Below are 21,630 nucleotides of genomic sequence, written 5' to 3'. Positions count from 1 at the left end.
AATTTGGCGTAGTGTATGCCTCTTCGGGTCAGTTTTCTCACTCTCATTTTGTAAAAATAGTTCAAAGTGCTTTTAATATTTGTAGTAATGGAGAATCACTTGTTTAATACACCACTTGACTGGTCAATTATTTGTATTTGCATTTCTTTATGAAGCTTGTTCTAATATTTTGGTATTTAAATGTAATTCAAAAACTATTTGAACCATAATGGTTCTCAAGAACTTTTCCCATAATTTATCAATTACAATTACATGGCATTTACACATGTTTGGATGATGCTTTTTACAATAGTTTTTTTAATAAACCACATAAATTGCAACACGGACTTGTAGATTTTACTTTTGATGAAGACAACTCAAGAATTTGTATTTCTTTATGAAGTTTGTTCTAATATACCTTTTCATTTGACGAAGAATCAAATGGTCAAGTTATTCGGTCTGTATTCGGATACTCTTGAGAGAGGTAGAAAATACTTCTCGCTCGCTTATTTACTATCTAATTATTCAAATGACCAAACTATACGGCTCATATCCGATTAATTTAGAAAAATGTAGGAAGTACTTTCACCTCGCCCATTCGATCTATTTATTTAAGAAAAAAATTTGCACACAGAAACGACTTGACGTTGGATCATGTGTTTGAGATTGATTCCAAAAACATTTGGGTTGATCGGAAGAGATAATCGATGTTGGATCGAGCACTTTTGTTGTAGTCTATTGGAGTTTGATTTGGGGAAAATACTTGATGCTGGGTCGAGCATATTTTTTTCTTTTTTTTAAGTGGATGATTTTATATATGTTAATCTTAATTAACAAATAGCTTAAGCAAATGAAATATATATATATATATATATATATATATATATATATATATATATATATATATATATATATATATATATGATAACAAATCAAAATTCAGCCACGCATTTTGAATTACTTGATCGCAAGGCCAAATACCAAGATTAAAAAAAACATCATTTACACATGTTCAATAAATTGAAATAATTTTATTAAAAACAAAAAGAGACTATGGGTCTGTTTGGTAATAATAGCGGTTGACTGATAAGTTAGCTAATAGTTTTTAGCTTATGACTGATGGCTTATGGCTTACAGCGGATTGTTGAGACTGATAGCTTATAAGCTAATTGAAGTGTTTAGTAAAATTAGCTGTTCAATTAACTTATAAATATAAAATCACATAAAGGATATTTAATATATAATTATTTTATTTTAAATTAAAATAAATTATAATGGTTAAAAATGAATTTTAATTAAAATAATAAAGATAAAAAAGAAAAAAAAATAATAAGCTATAAGACATAAACTAATACGCTATTTGAAATACCGTTTGAAAAATAAGCTATAAACTAGTCAAATAAGCTATAATCTAATAATAAAAAGACCGTTATAAGACGGGTCTAAATTATTACATGAGCTTATAAGACATAAACATAAGACATAACACATAAGCTCGAAAATATATCTTACTAAACCTATAGAAGATAGCCTATATACTAGAACAGCAAAATAAAAATATCATAAAAAACAAACGTATCAAAATGCGAAAATGCATGAAAACAGGATTTGAGAAACAAATTAATTCTCTCATTCAATACCACTCTTTCTCTTTTCTTTCACCTTCAATAGAAGTAGTTTCCATAAAATAAAATGAAACCAATGGCCCTTAAAATCTTGAAAGTGGTGGAACGTCGAAGATGAATGGTATACTGTGTGGATCGAAGGTATTTAGATGGTGTTCTTTGGTTATTTGGTGTAAGGTGAGGTTGTGGTCGTTTTTTATCTCTTTCCAATTTCAGCGTCCAATCTCCCTTCTGATCACACATTTACTATATATATATGGTATAAAGATTAGGGTTTTTCTTGCTAAAGCAAAAGTCTAAGTTTCCCTTGGTTAGCAAATCAATAATTGAAAAATGAAATTAAAACTAGTCTAAAACGAGAACAAATATATTCTGATTAAAAATAATTAAAAACAGAAGAAAAAAAAGGACCAAAACGAATAACAGTCGGATGTGTGTTTGATCAGAAAAATAAAATGAACATAGTAAAAAGATCTACAAGCAACGAACTTTAATAAAAAGTTCTGAAAAATTCAAAAGCACAAATAAAAATACCCGGCTAAACATGTCCTTATAGGTAAACTACGATTGCAAACAATGTCGAAAAATAAAACGAGCACACCAACACGACATACACGCAAGGTAGATTCATAAAATAGTCAGGTAAATATCAAAACTTGAAATATTTCTCTAACTAATTTTACGCACAGTGTCAAATCGCTTTTACGGTTCTGCCTGTAGAACCAAAATTTTATTCTGATGACCTTAGATTGATTTAAAAGATGCATGAGGAGATGAAAATGTATGAAATGAAAGTAACTCGATATTTTATTTTAAAACAAACTGAAAGTTGAGCGAATGTTGACTTTTATAAGGAGACTTACGCTCATGTGGCCCGACTCGAAGCCATACGGCTTTTACTAGCCTATGCAAGTTCCAAGGACTTCAAACTATATCAAATGGATGTAAAAAGTGATTTCCTAAAAGGATACATAAATGAAGAAGTGTATGTTTCACAACCTCCTGGTTTTGAAAATTATGAGTATCCTTATCATGTTTTTAAGTTAAAATGTGCCTAATATAGAGGTATGATCGGATCTCTTCTATATCTTACGGCAATTAAGCCCGATATAATGTTTAGCATTTGCATGTTTGCACGATATTAATCGAATCCCAAGGAATCATATTTAAAAGCGATTAAGTGTATTCTTAGATACAGTATTGGTACTTCTAAGTTTGGGCTTTGGTATTCCAAGGGAAAGGATTGTAGCTTGGTTGGTTACTCCGATACCGACTTTGTCAGGTTCAAAACAGATAAGAAGAGTACTAATGGAACCTGTCACATGTTTTCAAAATCCTTGGTAAGTTGGCATAGTAAAAAGTAAGTTTATGCAGCTTTGTCAACGCCTGAGGCAGAATATGTGGCAGCCGGTAATTGTTGTGTCCATATTGTGTGGCTCAAGCAATAATTACTAGACTTTAACATTAAAATTTTGCATATTCCTATCATGTGCAACAATACTAGTGCAATTAATCTAACCAAGAATCTGATGCTACATTCTCGCACTAAGCATATTGAGATTTGTCACCATTTTCTTCGCGATCATGTTGAAAAAGGAGATTTTTTATTCGAGCATGTTTCAACATACATGGAGAATCGGGGATCATGGATATCTCCAACATTTCCTAGTTTATATCATGATTGCTTGTGTTTTATATTAATGCTCTAACCTTGTGTTTGAGTATTTTACATCATGTGAGTGCAAACTTCATCACATCAAGAGTAAGGTATTATTGTTTCAATTTCTCCTTGAAAGTAAGACTTTTCTTCATGCGTGTTATTTGTTGATTAAAAATGTGCCATGTGTACTAAAATGATGAAAACCATGAATGCTCATTTCTAAAAAAAGAATATTGATAATCATTGTGTTCTCAATGTATATGCTTACAATGACTTCGTGTATTAATTCCTTCACAATTGTATGAGTATGTTCTTGTTTGAACTAACATGTGTTGTTATTATTATTTCTTCTTGAATTTGTGCAAGATTTATATGTAAGCATGTAAATTGGGTGGACTGTTGATCCGTAAAATAGCAAGTGTACTATTTTGCCTCTGTAGTAATAAAGGGAAAATTCCCCGAATGTCGATCTCAAGGACTGCGTGATATTATAGAGTTATTTGAATTCAATTAAACAAAAAGCCTTGGGGGTTTTGGTTTTGAAAATTACGAGTTAAATTGTAAATAAGCTTAAAAGGTTGATTTGGCCAAATATGAGTAACATGCCAGGGTAGGTGTGTGCATTAACATGTAACAATTATGAACCCTTGTTTCACTAACAAAATCCAATTTATCGATTACCGGTTCTTAAGGGTGTTTGCTCCTAAGTCCTTAGTGGGCAAACCTTTTAACATTCAATCCTAATCCCAAAGTCCTTCGAAATTAGTGATGAAATCAAGCATTATTATTATCAAGAATATTCCGGTTACTATAGGGTATTCCTAGTCCTAGGTGATATTTACTATAGTATAATGGTATAAAAAAACCCTAACAATAGAGGTCCATCCTAATTTTTAGTCATAAATCAACCATGTTGGTCCGACGAGGAAAGCGTTAAAAACCTTATACCATTAAATTGAACGTAAAAGATAAATATATTATTGAAATTTGGAATTCATAACCATCACAAATGTTAATCAGGGACCCCCCTAGCATTAGGGGGTTTAGCTACTCATATCATTCAAACAAGTTATATAGATATCAAATAAATACATTACAATATGGATGATGAAATTTGATCTTCAATTGCTTACGCTCATGAGAGTTCTCCGTTCTTTTCCAATTGCATATGCTTTTCTTCTCAATCGTATAATTCTTCGTATGCCAAAAAAAATCCCTAATTCCTCTTCAAAAACTCTCCTAAATAGTGCAGACTCACTTAAGTAGGTTGGAAATCCCAAAAACACCCTTGCAGGCCAACCACTGACAAAATAGGAAAAATCATTGAAATCAGCGTCATCACCCAACACGGGCCGTGTTGTGCAACACGGGCACCCGTGTTGGCCCCCTGTCATGTTTGTTTTTCTTGTTTAGTCCCAGGATGTGCAACACGGGTCGTGTTGCACCACTGACTTCCTTTCTTTGAAAACTTCGTGCCCAGCTCTCTTCCTGACACGGCCCGTATTGAGCAACACGGCCACCCGTGTCAGGCCTCCTGAAACATGCTTTCTGAACTTCCTTCGAAACTTTGAGTTTTGCACTGATTTATTCCGATTTCTCCATATGAGCCTGAAAACATTAAGGCATACAACCAAAGCATAAAATGACGAATAATGAAATAAAACACTAAATAACATAACTGAAAGATACTTAAAAACAACGGTAAATATATGTGTGAAAACTACTGATCAAACTCCCCCAAACTTAAACCGTTGCTTGACCTCAAGCGACAATTACAAGAGTTAATGACCTTCAAAGCACACTGGTGTTCATACGTGAGATATCCGTTTGTATTGATCAAGAAACAGTCGGTCTGACATTCACATGACGCGACGAGTTTCTGCTACAACATTAAACCTTAAGCTCCCCTTTCGGATACTTCTACAACTATGCTTTGCACTTAAGTCTCTTTCCGATTTTCCTCCTCTTTCATTCAGACAATCACATTAAGGCACTGCATTTCTTATAATAATCATCACATGCATGAGATGAATCAAGGCTTTTTATTTTCTTTTTATGGCACCAAACAAGCAGCATTTACTACTTTTTAGTTACCGATGAAGTTTTCAAACTTTGCAGTTATATATTGTCCTTTTGGACGACGTTTGGGGATCAATCTCTTTTGGGCTGAATAACCGGGTGAGGGTTACCCAAATTAGCAAGCTGATTGCCTTTTACCGCCTTTTCACCATTTGGTGCCAACTTTATATATTTTTTTAATCAGTGATCATGCACGTGAATCTGAATTATGCTAGACTGTATCAATAAATTACTCGAGGAGTACTTCTCAAGAGACAAGTACTATGGTGCAAATCTACACGTTAGACTCATATTTCTTTTAGGAAACCAAGGGTGTTTAAACAAACCTCTTCTTGTCACATTATTACGAACTTCCTGTCCTCAAACAATCCTCCCTTCATCTCTATATACTATTCTCGATCGCTCTTTAAGATCAAAACTCTTCAAAAATTAAAAATTTCGGTCAAAATTTGGGACACAAATATTTTGTAGGTCTTACACATATAATAGCAGCAATATAAATTAAAATGCAAAGAGTAAAACCTCCCCCAAACTTGAACGAAACATTGGCCTCAATGTTTTAGAACAAGCCCGAGAGAGGCGACTCACAGAGGGTAATGCACTCCATAGCTTTCGCTTGAGATGCCCCTTTTATTTCCTGAAAGACAAACAAAAACAAACAAAGAAAACAAAAACTTAGTTAATAAATGTGTGGGTTGCCTCCCACGAAGCGCTTCGTTTAACGTCGCATGGCTCGGCGGTCCATTACCCTTTATTATGAAGGGTATTTTCTCTTCCAAACCTGGTTTCTTTTCACCTCCACAACCAAGAACTCATGAAGATGAAAAGCATGGACAAATTTTCTCTTCAGCTCACTTCCCACATTCTTCTTCTCACCTTGCTCATTCTCTTCCACTTTCTTCTTGACTTCCTTAGCCTTCTTAGGACTTTTGATAGCTACATAAGTTGGTTCCACCTGAGAGGCTATGCTTGAAACTTGGTAGAAACCCACATATTTGTTGGTTTCTTTTAGAGAGAGTTGCGTTAGATATTTCGAGCAATTAAACCTTTGATTTATGCTCGCTCTTGGAGACTAAAGCGTTTGTTTATTTCGCTTCGAATGGATTGCAACTTAGAGGTTAAACATTTCTTATTGCTCTCTCTTGGAGGTTGAAGCATTAGTTTGTTTCGCATTTAATGGATCGCATTTGAGCATTTTAAACATTTCTTATTGCTCTCTCTTGGAAGCTAACGCTTTTGTTTGTTTCGCTTTGAAATGACTAAAACACACTCATTTCTAAAAAAGGTTTTCGGAATCGCACAAGGGAAAAATAAAAAGTTTGACTAGTTGATTTAATTTAATACGAATATAAGTGTCAAATGTCCATGCTATACCGCCCGTATTCAAACACTCGGGGAAAAATTGGAAAATTTTCCAGCTCCCCCATTTAATTTGTTTATTGAAAAGAGTGAGACTTGTTTATTCTTTAACTCTTTAATATTGGGTGAGTATCAAATGGCCAAGCTATTCACCCTATATTTGGATACTCGTGAGAAAGGTGGGAAATACTTCTCGCTCGCTCATTTAATGTCTACTGATTTGAACTAAACTTGGTTTATTAAAAGTGTTTTGATTGGATTGCAATTATTAGAATGACCAAGCTATACAACTCATATTCGATTAATTAATAAAAATAGTGGAAATAGTTCCAGCTCGTCCATGTTTAAGTTGGAAATGTTTTATAATTATGGTAATTATGTGTAATGCCCTCATGAGACGCATGCTTCTTTACATTTATTTATGCAAATGTATGCCTTATTTGTTTAGTATAGAACTGGAGGGTGTTACATGGAGGATGAATCTTTTGCTGCAGTCAAGAACTTGTCTGGTTTTGCTGAGGGTCAACTGCCTATAAGATACTTGGGATTCCCTTTGTCTTGTAAGAAGCTGAATCCGACTCATTTCTCCCTATGGTGGAAAGAATAACAAAAATAATAAAGCATTAGACTACTAAACTTCTTAGCAGAGCTGGCAGAATCCAACTTGTGAACAGTATTACCACTACAATTGCTCAATACTGGATGCACTGCTTCCCTATGCCTAAATTTGTTATCCACAAAATTGATTCGATTTTTAGATCTTTTACATGGATAGGTAAAACTGAGGTGTGTAGAAAGAGTCTCGTGGCTTGGAAGAAAACGTGTAGTCCAATACATCATGGTGGCCTAAATATTATAAATCAGGAAATGTGGAATACTATAGCACTGATGAAATGTTTATGGAATCTCTGTATGAAGATGGATAATATGTGGGTGAAGTGGGTACATATGTACTACTTAAAAGGTAATGTTGTGTTAGCTCTCATATCTAATACTTGTTCTTGGATATTGAAAGCCACTTTGAGCAAAAGAGCTAATATCCCACAGATTTAGCAGAAATGGGATGATATGCAATCTAAGAAAAGATTCTCGATGAAGGAAGTATACCTGCAACTTATAGTTGATCACAGTATAGTGGAATGGAAACATCTAATGAGGAATAACTATGCTAGACCTAGAGCCTTAATTAATCTTTGTCTTTTGTGTCATGGAAGACTAGCTAGCAAGGATATATTGAAAAAAATGGGCATGTTGCAAAATGTTTAATGCGATCTTTATTGTGAGTCTGATGAAACTCTTGATCATCTCATGTTTGAGTGCAAAATATATAAGGAAATATGGACTAAGGTAGTGCAGTGGTTGGATCTTAATCATTCACCACTTAGTTGGAAGGAAGAATTACCATGGTTGATAAGGAACGCTAAAGGGGAGGGTTGAAGACATGGTCTACTTAAGCTTGCACTGGCCGAAACACTTTATGCACTATGGCAATATCTTAATGCAGTGGTCTTTAACAACAAAGGAGGTAGAGATACTATAGTGAATAATATAATTTATATGATTATGTATAGGGGCTGGATGAGGCCTAAATATAGAATCCATATAGCGAACCTTTTAATGTAATTGGTTGATAAGTGATAGTCTTGGTTTTTATTTGAGGGTTGGATCGTTTGCGATTACCTTCTACTTTTGACTGTTTTTGAAATATATATAATCTTTTATTTCAAAAAATATATTTTAATATTTGTTATAATATTTTCATATAAAAATTATAAAAATGATAATTGTAAATAATGTATTTGGATCTATTTATAAAAAATTTAGAGAAAAAAATGCACCGACAGTGTAAAATTATTTTACAGAATGAACTAATCACCATCATGTATTCTGCTAAGTCATACTCATATTTTTAAGTTAATTGTGTAACATGGTTAAATGAAGAATTTCTATTGAATGACAGTGTATAATTATTTTATTGTGCCAGGACACTTCATGTAATCTCAAAAAATTATATTGTTGTGGTATAACCAATATTTTTAAATTAAAAAAAAAAAAGTTTTTTTGTTATAAAAAAAGTAACAAATTTCAAAAAAAAAAAAGTCTCATTTTTTTTTACACTAAAAAAGGTGTCACTTATAAACGCCAAAATCATCTCATCAAAAAATTCTATTTAATTTTAGGCTTAAATACACTTTTCGTCCCTGTAAGTTGGCGTGTTTTTGATTTTCGTCCCTGTAAGTTATTTTTTTGAGTTTTAGTCCCTATATCTTACTTTTTGATCGAGGTTTAGTCCCTAAAGCCAAAATCCGCAGGAAAATCTGTAGGTTACCTGCCGATTTTCTTGTGAAATTTCCTACGGATTTTGATTTTAGGGACTAAAACGAACGCGAAATTGAAATATAAGGACTATACCCCAAAAAAATAACTTACAGGGACGAAAATAAAAAACACGCTAACTTACAGGGACGAAAATTGTATTTAAGCCTTAATTTTATCTTTTTATAATTAAAATTGAATTATTATATTATTTTTATCCTTAAGTTTGCTATCAATTAATTTGTATTTTACTTACAAGCATTGGACTTTGTTTAGTTTTATCTTCCGGATTTGGTTAGAAAACATAGGAGTTAAAATAGGATAAAAGATTTTATTTAAATTTAATCCAGCGTTGGACTAGAAATGATGTTGACCAGGTGTTGCTCGGATTTAATTATATTTTTTATTGTGTACTTTATTAGTTAAGATTTTATCTCGATAGATAATATGGCAAATATATATGAAATTTTATTTAGTTACAAACCTAGGAGTTAAAATCGGGATAAGGAATTATATTTAAACTAAGACTCTCTTATTTATTTCTACATACTAACACTATTCCTCCTCACGTAGTTAAGAAAACATTTATCTCAATAATCACATTTACTCAAATCATGGCATCTTCGCCTTTGCAACAAGAAAAAGGCAATCATGATGATGATACTGGAAATATTGTGCTATGGCCATCTCAAGAGGATCGAGTATTACTAGAATATGTGAAAAACTATGGAGCTAGAAAGTGGGATTCGGTACAAAAGAAAACAAAACTTATTCGAGATGGAAAAAGTTGTCGTTTAAGATGGTTAAATCATCTAAAACCAACTTTAAAAATGTGTTCATTCAGTGAAGAAGAAGAGGAGAAACTTATTAAAGAATTAGGACCCAACTGGTCTCGCATGGTTTCAATGGTTTGTTTATTTATCCTTCATTTTTTAAAAAAAAAAAGTTTAAAGTTTATTATAAGCTTTCTATGAATGTGATCATTTGTTATAGGTAATGGTTTTTGTATAATTTATACGATTAGGGGTTTTTTGGGTAAATAAAATAATAATCTTTTGCATAAAGTCTATTTATAGGACTGACTCTTCTTAAGACATAAGTATTGGAGACTTAAATATGTTTAATTTGTTGAAAAATATATTAAATAATGAATTTTAATGAAGTGCATTGATATTTTTCTAGAAAAATCGGTAATTTATATAATTGTTTTGTATTTGTTTTTGTTAGGACAGTCCAGGAAGAATCGATAACGAGTTAAAGAATTTTATTAATTCAAGAAAAAGAAGTTTAAAAAATTCTAGAAAGTACCGAGCTCGAGAAAGCATAAACCATGTTGATGAGTTGTGTAACACCCTGTTTTTTTATTAGATTTTAATTAATTAGGATTATTTGATATTTGATAATTGTTTGTGTGTTTTATTTAATAATCATTGAGTGATAATTATTTAATTGGGTGTTATATGTTATTTAGCTAATTAATAAATAGTAGAATTATATTAGAAATTAGCTAAATGGGCTTAATTGAGTGAGAAAGAGTATTGAGTGGGTTAAGCCCAAAGGGATAATGAGAGTTAAGACAAAACTTTGTGTCATAACCTAATTAGAAAGAAAGGAGGAGAAAGATAGAAAGAAGAGGAGAAGAACATAGAAATGAAGAAGAGGAGATTGGTAGATTTTCATCAAGAGAGTGGATTAAGAGATAAGGTAAGGGTTAGAATCTAAATTCTTGTAGAATCTATGATTGGGTAATGTTGTATGTGTTAGAAAATGGGATTTCAATTTGGGTATTTTCATAATTCATGAGATTTGTGTTGTTTGATGTTGTTTATGCTTAGAATGGGTAGAAATAACATGTAATAATGATTCTTTACTTGATTCCATGGGTGGGTTTTGATTTATAACATGTTTGATAAAAAGAATGTGAGAACCTAACTTTTGGGATTTGGTAGAATTCATAGATTTGCATGATTAATGAAGTTTTGATGAATCTAATGATACATATGAGTTATATGTGTGATATTTGTGTGAAATTCGTGTGCAAAAGAATGAACTGAACTGTGAATTGAGTGATGGAATGAAAATAGGGAACTGTGCTGATTTCACATAGAAAATTCATTTTTGCGCTGTGTTCGCGACGCGAATAATGGTGGCGGCGCGAACTAAATGGATTCTGGAATGACTTGGTTTTGCCTTGTACTTTGCGGCGCGCACATGTGGATGCAGCGCGAACTGAGTGAATTTTCGAAATACACTGTTTATGTTTGGTACTTCGCGGCGCGACCAAAGCTTGGCGACGCGAACTGTGTCCAAAAATATTTTCTTGTTTGTTTGAGACTTGACTTGCATACCTATTACTTCTATATGTTAATTATGTGTTATTAATTGATTGATTAATATGTGTGAGGTATAATTGGATGTAATTTGTAATTGGTTGCTAAATGATAATTGTGTTGAGATTGGATTGAATGGCATGTTGTGTAATGTTGTGCAAAGTTGTGAAGATGTGATTGTGTAGTTTAAAAGGTAGAACGGTCGTCTTAAATGCATAAGTCTTAATTTGTTGCACGCGTACACAAGCATGAGTCTTTGAAAGTGGCAATGTTGGGTAATCTTGCGAAGGTTATTTACTTGTCCCAAACTTAACGAGTAAGGGGTTTGAAAGCTTAACGAGTATGGGGCTTTGAGGTGGTTATCTAGTCAAGAGAGGATGACAATCGGCATGACCGAAAATGATAACAGAGGGATCCACATGCATATCGCATAGAGTCACACTCGAGTCGCACGTGTCAGTGTGAAATATTGTTATGTGTGATTATGTGATATGAATGTGTGGATGTGAATTTGATTTATATGTGTGTGTGTGTGTGTGTGTGTGTGTGTGTGTGTGTGTGTGTGAAATGATGAATCATATGATATGAATTAGGGAAGGTAAAGTGAATGTGATATATGTGAATAATACATATTTGATGTGGAATGTGAAATATATATGTGTATGAGTGATATGTGTGTAAACATGTACATCATTGAAATGCGATGTTGTGAATTTTGATTGTGATACTTAATTGTATTAAACATGTTGAATTTATATTGAGGATAAATGTATGTTTTGAGAAGTGTAATGAATTTTGAAATGTATGCTTATATGTGTTGCATTTCCCCTTATTATATTTTCTATTTAGAATTTAAATTCTCACCCTTTTGTTTGAATGTTGCCCTTTGTTGGTAACGTGCAGGTTCAAACGAGTAGTTGCTCGATTCGTGGCTTAATCGGAGAGCTCCGAGTTTCGTTTTGATTAGGTAGTGAGTCGATGCTCTGGTCATGTAACAATGGGTTAGGATTAGTGTGTTGAACTCATATTTCCATTTGGATTTGTATCTTGATACTGCCTTATGATTTCGTATGATGTTTATTGTTGTTTTTGGAGGCCTTAGTGCCAAATATTTTGGATATGTTGTTATGGTTCCATTTGGATGATATCAAGACATGATCATGGTATGGGACATGGATCATTTATACAATGCATGAGTATTTGTGATTTCCGCTGTGTATGCATATTTTGATTAAATTATGCCAAGTAAATGTTTTATATTGATGACCAGATGTATCTTATGTAGACGGATGTATTGTTTGTTGGTTTTTAAAAGCTTTTAGTTTTTAAAAACATCGTTGTGATGCCTCTTGTTATATGCATGTTTACTCTGAGTATTTGTTTCTGATTATTAATTGGGGTATTAGAAAGGGGTGTTACATTAGTGGTATCAGAGCAAGGTCGACCAGTTGGTCAATAGTCGTTAATATCCTTATTCCCGTTGTATTATATTTGTGTATTTGACACGATCAATACTGTTTTGTCTGTTTTGGTTGTTGGTTGTCGTAGGACAATGGTTGCTGGAAGGAACGATGATGCCATTGTTGATGCATTGAGGATGTTGGCTGGATCTCTTGGTCAAGTTCCTAAAGCTATTGCTGGAAATCGGAATGATGAGGATGATGAGTTTCGTGCCTTGGGAAAGTTCCAGAGGAACAATCCTCCTACCTTTGAGGGAGAGCATGAACCGGATAAAGCTCAAGCTTGGTTGAAGGCGATCGAGAAAATATTTCGAGTTATCAATTGCACTGATGCTCAGAGAGTGCAGTTTGGTACTCACATGCTGAAGAAGGAAGTTGGGGATTGGTGGGGCAATATGGCTCAGAGGTTTGATGAGGAAGGTATTCAGGTTACTTGGGATCGTTTTCGTGATGCATTTTTGGAAAACTATTTTCCAGAAGATTGTCGTGGAAAGAAAGAGGTGGAATTCCTTGAGTCTCCTACTAGATGAGATTCAAGATGTCCTTAAGTTTGATCATCGTCATTAAAGAATTGAAAACCACTACCACCGACTTCAGGAATATTTGGTGTTGTCGTCATCAGAACTTTCAAAAGGATCTTTTGTAGGATCATCAATTTCATACCTCCAAGCACAAATATCAACAAAGTATTAGGAAATGTAATCTATTGTTTCTAGGTGGGTAGTTGAAATGGAAGACGACTTAAGGTGTTTTATGTGACACAAATGTACCACTCAAGCTGAAGGAAAATTTTATCAGACTGCATTAAGACATGCGATGTTGTACATGACACAATATTGAGCGGTTAAAAATTAACACGAGGATAAAGTAAGTGTAGCATAGATCGAGATGTTGAGTTAGATGTGTGGTAAGGCTAGACATGATAGAATTATACATGACTAATATTAAAGAGAGTATTGGAACATAGAGAAGGTGGAAAATAAACTTAGGTAATTTTGGTACGTAGAGAGTAGGTGTGTAGATTAAGTGGTAAGGAAATTATATCAGATGGAGAGAAATCAAATAAGTAGAGGTAAAGGAAGACCTAAAAAAACTATGACACAAGTTATTAAGAAAGATCTCAAGATTAAAAATTTAGATGAAAGTATGGTCTTTGATAGAGTATTATGAAAAAAATTGATTCATCTAGTGGATCTCATTTAGGGTTTGTATGTTTCAGCTTTAAAAAAATATATTTTTTCTTTGTATTTTTGAAATTTTAAAAAACCGTTTTTCAAAATGTTACAAGTTTTTTTATATTCTTTTTTTCTAAAATAAAACACTAATTTTGACATCCTATAACATAAACACACATTATTGAAGACCAAAATTTAGTTAAAATCACAATTTTTCAAAAAGTTGTATTTTATAAATGATTTTTATGAAAATCTATTTGAAATAGCTTCAAAATTAAGTGATTTTTTGAAATTTTGATATCCAAAATTTTTTCCCATAAATAGATGAAATGCCTAAAATCACATTTTAAGAATTACTATTCAAACAAAATTTTTATTGGAAGCTTTTATAAAAAAATTATTTGTAAAATTTTTTTTCACAAAATTATGTAACACTATAAAATCATTTTTAAAAAAAGTCAAAACAAACGGGTCCTTAGTGAAATAATTCCTTGTTGTTATTGTTGTAGGATGTTAAAAATGATTGGGTTAAATATACAATATTTCACGTAATATAGGCGAAATTCACTTTACCCATATAAAAAAAATTATGATCACCACTCTCTTGAAATGTTAATATCTATGTCTTTTGTCCCTAAATGTAAAATTTACCCCTGTAATATATATTTTTTATTTACCCCTCCACCAAATTCAATGTTTAATTTGTACGTTTAAGGAAAAATCCAAAAAAATATATATTACAAGGGGGTAATCCAAAACAAAAATATTGTAGAGGATAAAGCAAAAATCATCTATTTTATAGGGGTAAAGTGATATTAACTTAAAATTGTTTGACTCTGATAGGTTTATTGAATAAAATGGGCAAAATCAAATATATGCTTATTTTTAAATAATATTTTGTGTGAAATTAATAAAAGAAAGAAAGAAAACAAGTAAGTTATGTGAATTATAAAACCTACCGCTTATCAAATCTATTTTATTTTATTTTTATTACTTTGTATTTAAATATCAATATTTAAACTAAATGGATTGTATTGTATTTTTTTTAATTTTAAAAGGAAAATAAAAATGATGATAAATGCAATTAAATTAAAAAACAAATAATGTCACTTTTTTTTTGGAAATATTATGCTAAAATAATAGCGTCAATTAAATACATTTTTTAATTCGATTATTTTAAAAAAAATTTACTACAATTAAAAAAATCCTAACAAAATAATAGAGATTATATTAATTTTTTGAAAAACGTTTGATTGTTTAGACAAATTTGGAATACTACATGTTGCCCCTATTTAATTGGATCAAATAAATATAGAAAAAAGGGGGTGGCACTTATAAAACGGAGTTTCTCAACTTTAACGCTAAAATCATCTCTCAGATAAATTTATTTAATATTTTCTTGTAATTAAAAATAAATTTTTATATTTGTTTTATCTTTAACTTTTGTTATCAATTAATTTGTATTTTAATTACCAGCGTTGGACTAGTGTTGAGGTAGTTTTATACTTTAAATTTTGTACCCTATTAGTTAGGGCTTTATCTCAATGGATAATATAGTTAGCAAATATATAGGGCATACATATTAAATCATGTTATTCATTTCAAATATGGAATATTTTACAATGAAAAATCTTATTAAAAATTAGAACTTGGTTAGCAAATATAGGAGTTAAAATAGGATCAAGGGTTTTTATTTAAACAAGGACTCTCTTATTTATTCTACGTACTAACACTATTCACCACCATTATCCCAATATTCACAATTGCTCAAAATCATGGCATCACATTCTTTGCAACAAGAAAAAGGAAATCATGGTGATGATACTAAAAATATTGTGTTGAAAAAAGGAAAATGGCTACCAGAAGAAGATGCATTATTAAGAGATTATGTGGGAAAATATGGAGCTAAAAAATGGGATAAAGTACGAGAGAAAATAAAACTCAATAGAGATGGAAAAAGTTGTCGTTTTAGATGGTTAAATAGTCTAAAACCAAGTTTGAAAAGAGATTCATTTAGTGAAGAAGAAATACAAAAACTTGTTCGTCTCTATTGTGAGTTAGGACCTAAATGGTCTCAAATGGTTTCACAGGTTTGTTGTTTATTTATGCTTCACTTTTATAGGAAAACAAAATAAAAGTTTATTAGGCTTTATATGAATAGTGTAGTCATTTATTATATGTTGCCTAATTTTTTTTTCTGTAAATAGAACAATAATCTTTTGCATTGAGTCTACTTATAGAACTGACTCTTCTCATGACATAAGTTTGAAAATTTAAATACCTATAATTTGATGGAAATGTATTAATTAATGAATTTATGTGATATGCATAAATATTTTTCTAGAAGAATAGTTATTTGGTTCTATATTTATTTTGTATCTGTTTTTGTTGTGACAATTTTTTGAAATAGTCGATAATTGGTTATATGATTATTTTGTATTTGTTTTTGTTGTGACAGTTTCCTGGAAGAACCGATAACGAGTTAAAGAATTTTATTAATTCAAAAACAAGAATTTTAAAAAAATCTAGAAAGTTCTCCTTTTCAGAGAGCATAAACAATATTGATGACTTGATTGAGAGTGTGATGAGGGATTCTAGTAACCAAGAAAATAACGTCTCTCAAAAAGAAGAAATGGCTCTACCAAGAGTAGAATTTGATCATCAAGATATTATGCAAGATAATTATCTAGATCAATTTTATTACGAGGAAAATATCAATTTTAAACCACTTTCAACGTTGGTTGATGATTCAAATATGATATACAATAATGTGGGAAGCTCTCCTTTAAGCAATCATATTGTTCCAACATTGAATGATAGGTGAGTAGACAATTAAATGTTTTTCTTTTCTTTTTAAATTCAGTTTAAATTATCTATTAACTTTATAATATATTTTTGGACTGACACTTGAACTTATATTATCTATTGTAACAGATTTCCTACACTCCCGCAAAGTTCATACTTTCAAGATAAGGAAAATATCAACTTTGAACCACTTCAAAAGTTGGATGATAATTCAAATATGTTATATAATAATGTGGAAACTACTTCTTTATCCATGAAACAAGATCTTCTTACACTCCCAGAATGTTCACACATTCAAAATAAGAAAGATACACGTCCATCATTTACATCAAATAATATGCTTTTTAATCAAGATCTCCCTCCGCTTCCACAATGTTGGTACAATCAAGATATGGATTATCAACATCCATTATTTTCATCTGAGGAGTTTTTTGATCAATATCCTCAAAATTCAATTCTATCATCTCATGAGATTCAATATGAGATGTTAAAGCCTAATAGTCCACGTACTAATGGCTATCTAGAAGCCATGTTATATCCACCAAAGATTTTGTAAGATTGAGCCTATGGTAATTTCTTTGGAGAATGATGATGAAGAAAACCTTTTTGACTCTTTGTCGGGTATTTGGTTATTAGACAATAAAGATAATAAGATTGAGCATACAAATTTTTTAAGGATTATAATGCACATTTTCCTTGTTCAGTTATTATTTTCATTTTTCTAAGAGTTGATTTGTATCATGAATATTTTTTCTAATTGTATTTAATAGAACTACTTCATTAATTTAATGTATGCATTTTAAACTCAAATTTATCTTCCACATTATTTTTTCATTAAAGTACAAAGTGTCTCATTCATTAATTCTAAAGTTTCTAATGTCTAAAATGAATAGTTTAGATGATTTATATAAACATACATGTATGTGAATAATATGAGTTGGCGAACATGAAACAATTTTTAATGATTTTTTCTTTTCATATTATTTTTCTAAGAAAAATAACTCTATCCAACAACTATGGCTTGTTTACTTAAAAAAATATATTAAGTTTGACTTTGAATGTAAGACCAAATATTTATAAAATGAATATTTATAGGGTTAAATATGTTTATGGTCCCTATAAATAACCTAAAATCTAGTTTTAGTCCCTATAAATTTTTTGTTTAAAGAATGGTCCTTATAAAGTTTTCCGTCTCCAATTTTGATTTATGCCGTCAAATTTCATTAACGGAAGCTGACGTGGCACGCCACATAAAAGACAGCTTGGCAAACATTTTAAAACGCAACAGATTGAGGGGGTTTTAAACCTCCTCTAAAACAACTCAAAAAAATTAATAAAGCATTAAATGTAAGACAACAACGGTCGACTGCTTTGCCACTTTTTGGAGCACTCAACCTTGTTGGGCGTCTCCCTATAGTATCTATTTTAAGATGGCAACGTACTCTACTTGTACTCCCTCACTGCTTTCTATTGTAAGGTAAGGTGGCTTTAACTGAAATTTCTATTAAAAAGGACTGGTTTATATTAATCCTTTATTTACTTAATCCATTGTTGTCTAACATTTAATGTTTTTTTAGAGGAGGTTTAAAGCCCCCTCAATCTATTGCGTTTTAAAATGTTTGCCAAGCTGTCTTCTACGTGACGTGCCACGTCAGCTTCCGTTAATGAAATTTGACGGCAGGGACCAAAATTGGAGACGGAAAACTTTATAAAGACAATTCTTTAAACAAAAATTTTATAGGGACTAAAACTAGATTTTGGGTTATTTATAGGGACCATAAACATATTTAAGCCATATAAATAAAGTAAGTAAATCATCCCCAAAATACATACTTTATTACAATGCTAACGAAGGAGGAGCAATAGAATCGAGTCAAGCCAAGGCGGAGGCAAGCTTGGGATGATACAAAGGCGCAACATTTTAGAGGGGATCATGACTTGATTGTATCAACCTTCTTCACTTTGTTTTTGGATAAACTGAGTGCGAAAGATATGTACAAGGAATATAAAGTTTGGAGATATCAACGAGGTTATTATTCCGGCAAAAAGGGATGTTAGGGGAAGAATGCAATGTAATGTGAATGATGAAAGATTGTTAGCAACAAAGTTGGATAATATTTTTCATAGGAAATCAGAAGTTATTTGTGAATCCCCCAATGTTTCCAAAGGTCCAGTCTAGAACTACCAAAGGAAGAGTAAAAAAGGATGATGAGGGATCGAAATGGAAAGGGGGCCGACTAATAGACCTAATTAGAGGAAGCCGGATGGAGAGGAATTGCAGTGGGGTTTCAGGAGGGTTTTGTAGGAAAGGGACGCTCGCGTTCAACATTGATGTGAATAAATCCATTACATACATGCAATTTAACTAATCAATGCAGATCAAAAACTTTGAGATATTGTCAAATACTTCTCTTTAATTATAACAAATGATATTTGCTATCATCATTCATCTTTGGATCAGATGACTTGTTCTCTTATAGTATGTGCACTTATATACTGCATACTTCTTTCCCTTAATGATCTATGTTTATTCTAGTATTTATTTCCTTTTTAAATCCTAAACCTATTTTATTTATAAAGCGAATCTTTGACTAGATAGAGTTAGCTTAAGTTTCTTTTTACCTTGCGTAATCTTTCCTAGAGTTTCACGTAGACCAATAACTTCTTTTTTAAGGGAGTCACAATGTTTACATTCCTATTTCGAATTATTTAGTTTAATTATATCTATTTTGAAAGAATTATTGATTTTCTTAAGATATCTTAAGAATTCCTTAAGACCTAGGGTACGCTCTCTTAGTATAACATTTTCTTACTCTAATTGACTACTCATTCTAAATAGTTTAGCATATGATGGTTGGATACCTAGAATAGTATCTCCCTCGTAGAATACCTTTAACAAGATTTTATCCTTTTTTTTGTTGGAAGAGGGTTATTTATTATTTCTCCCTGAGGTTAATGTCTCTCATCCTCTTCTTCGTTCATGTGTTGAAGAAACTTCTCCATCTTCTTTTTCATACCTTGAACAAGAGGGTCCTTCATTTGGTGTTGAATCTTTTGAGGATCGTTCAACTACTGAGTATGTCCTTTCATAGGATTGCACAGAAGTTGTATGATAGTAGTATGATGAGGATGATGATTCTTCAGTTTGGATTCCATCATCTTTAAGTAATTGAACTAGATCATTCAACTTTTCTACGATTTTATTCTTTCTTTATTTTTCCTGAAATTCATGAAGGCTCATATCTTTTGATTTAAGGATTGAATTAAATTTCTAATTCTTAATTCTCATATATTTGTTAGTAATACAATTTCCAACAAAGTTTCCAATATTTCTAAATTTGGAAAAACATTCATGATTGGTGTCTTCATCTTCTTTACCTCATGTGTTCATTTTCTCTTGTTCGATTCTTAGAGAAGTTCCATGTATAATTTTAAGAGTATCCCACATTTTCTTGGAAGTTCTACATTGATAAACAACACAAAATTTACTATCATCTAGAGACATTATTATAAAGTTCTTTATTTTAAGATCTATCTCTATCTTTTTTTTTTCTCTTCGGTCCAAAGGGAATAGGGTTTTTCCACTGTTTCATCATTTACTTGATGAGTAGGGAAAATCGAACCATTGAATATAATTTTCCATAAATCATGATTTATGCTTTGAAGAAAAATTTTAAATCTAGCTTTCCAAATATTAAATCTACTATCAATAAAATATGGGGGTGTATTTAGAAAAGGTCTTGTGTCGAAAGTCATCTTCCTCCTAGGACGATTGGTCCTTAAACATGAGTTAGGCTTTGATGCCACTTGTTGGACTTGATACTTCACACACAAGAGGTAGTGAATTGTTTGGGAAATAAAACCAGATTATAAAAATATTTTCAAAAACTTAGAAGCGTAAGTAAACGACATAATATAAGTTGCAGAAATTGAAAGAGTTAAGTGAAAATAAGAACACCAATAATTATAGAGGTTCGGTCGAAATAAAAGTCCCTACTCCTCTCACTGATATTTGATCTAGGGAGTTTTCAATAAATGTTGAGAGCTTTTAGTAGGAAAATCTCACAACCTCTAACCAAATAATACAAGACTTAGAATATGGCAGTTTGAGTCTTCTTTTCCAAATAGTGAATCAAGGTGGTTAGTTATTTCTTCACAAACAAGGAACATGGAGCGATCAATATTCACGAACCTTAAACCTTGGTTTCAAGCTTTTAATACTTATATGAGCTTAAACCTAATGTTGTTTTAATACCAGGCTATCCAATAAACTATGCGATTTTAATACCTGGCTAATATCAAACATGATGAATGCTCATAGACCGGATCACACAATCCCAACGCCAAAGCTTTTTAAAGGGTTTAACTTCTAACTCACAAACAATCTCTAATTGGATAACATTCTTCAAATCTGTATACAAAATATTCCATCGATAAATTTACAATTCTACCCTTTCCAGAATCACAAGATATCCTCAGTCACAAAAATAATTTTGTCACAAAATCACTTGGGCTAAATTATTAGTGAGAGATAATTAAAGAAAAGTTTAGCGAGAGACAAAGAAACACACACACACACACACACACACAGAGAGAGAGAGAGAGAGAGAGAGAGAGAGAGAGAGAGAGAGAGAGAGAGAGAGAGAGAATGAGAGTTGAAAGTGTCAAAACATAATTCTAGATGAAATGACATGGTAAAAGGGACCTCTATTTATAGGTCAGAGGTTGGCTCAAAAAGAAGTTTGAAACATATTCACATTCGATTAGAAGTTTGAAATATAATCGGTTGTAAATTTATAAGAGAATGGAAAAGATATCTAGTCATTGTACATCATTAAGGCG

The 21,630-nt window shown here is 31.7% G+C and overlaps 1 protein-coding gene across 1 annotated transcript; it reads left to right on the top strand.

Annotated features, from left to right (window-relative positions):
* Positions 1 to 15,758: 15,758 nt before the first annotated feature.
* Positions 15,759 to 17,344, top strand: LOC131619747 (transcription factor WER-like). The gene is made up of 3 exons (XM_058890813.1): positions 15,759 to 16,073; positions 16,442 to 16,803; positions 16,918 to 17,344. Exons 1-3 carry the CDS (start codon positions 15,759 to 15,761, stop codon positions 17,342 to 17,344), a joined length of 1,104 nt encoding a protein of 367 aa, XP_058746796.1.
* The last annotated feature ends 4,286 nt before the right edge of the window (positions 17,345 to 21,630 follow it).

Source organism: Vicia villosa, linkage group LG7, assembly GCF_029867415.1.
Source record: "Vicia villosa cultivar HV-30 ecotype Madison, WI linkage group LG7, Vvil1.0, whole genome shotgun sequence".
NCBI lineage: Eukaryota > Viridiplantae > Streptophyta > Magnoliopsida > Fabales > Fabaceae > Vicia > Vicia villosa.
This window is presented reverse-complemented; position numbering and strand designations above follow the sequence as displayed.

Bases quoted from the DNA above. Each gene is read 5' to 3' on its own strand.
- LOC131619747 (XM_058890813.1), top strand. From the start codon at position 15,759: ATGGCATCACATTCTTTGCAACAAGAAAAAGGAAATCATGGTGATGAT. The intron at 16,074-16,441 runs GTTTGTTGTTTA...TTGTTGTGACAG, and splicing joins GGTCTCAAATGGTTTCACAG to TTTCCTGGAAGAACCGATAA. The intron at 16,804-16,917 runs GTGAGTAGACAA...CTATTGTAACAG, and splicing joins GTTCCAACATTGAATGATAG to ATTTCCTACACTCCCGCAAA.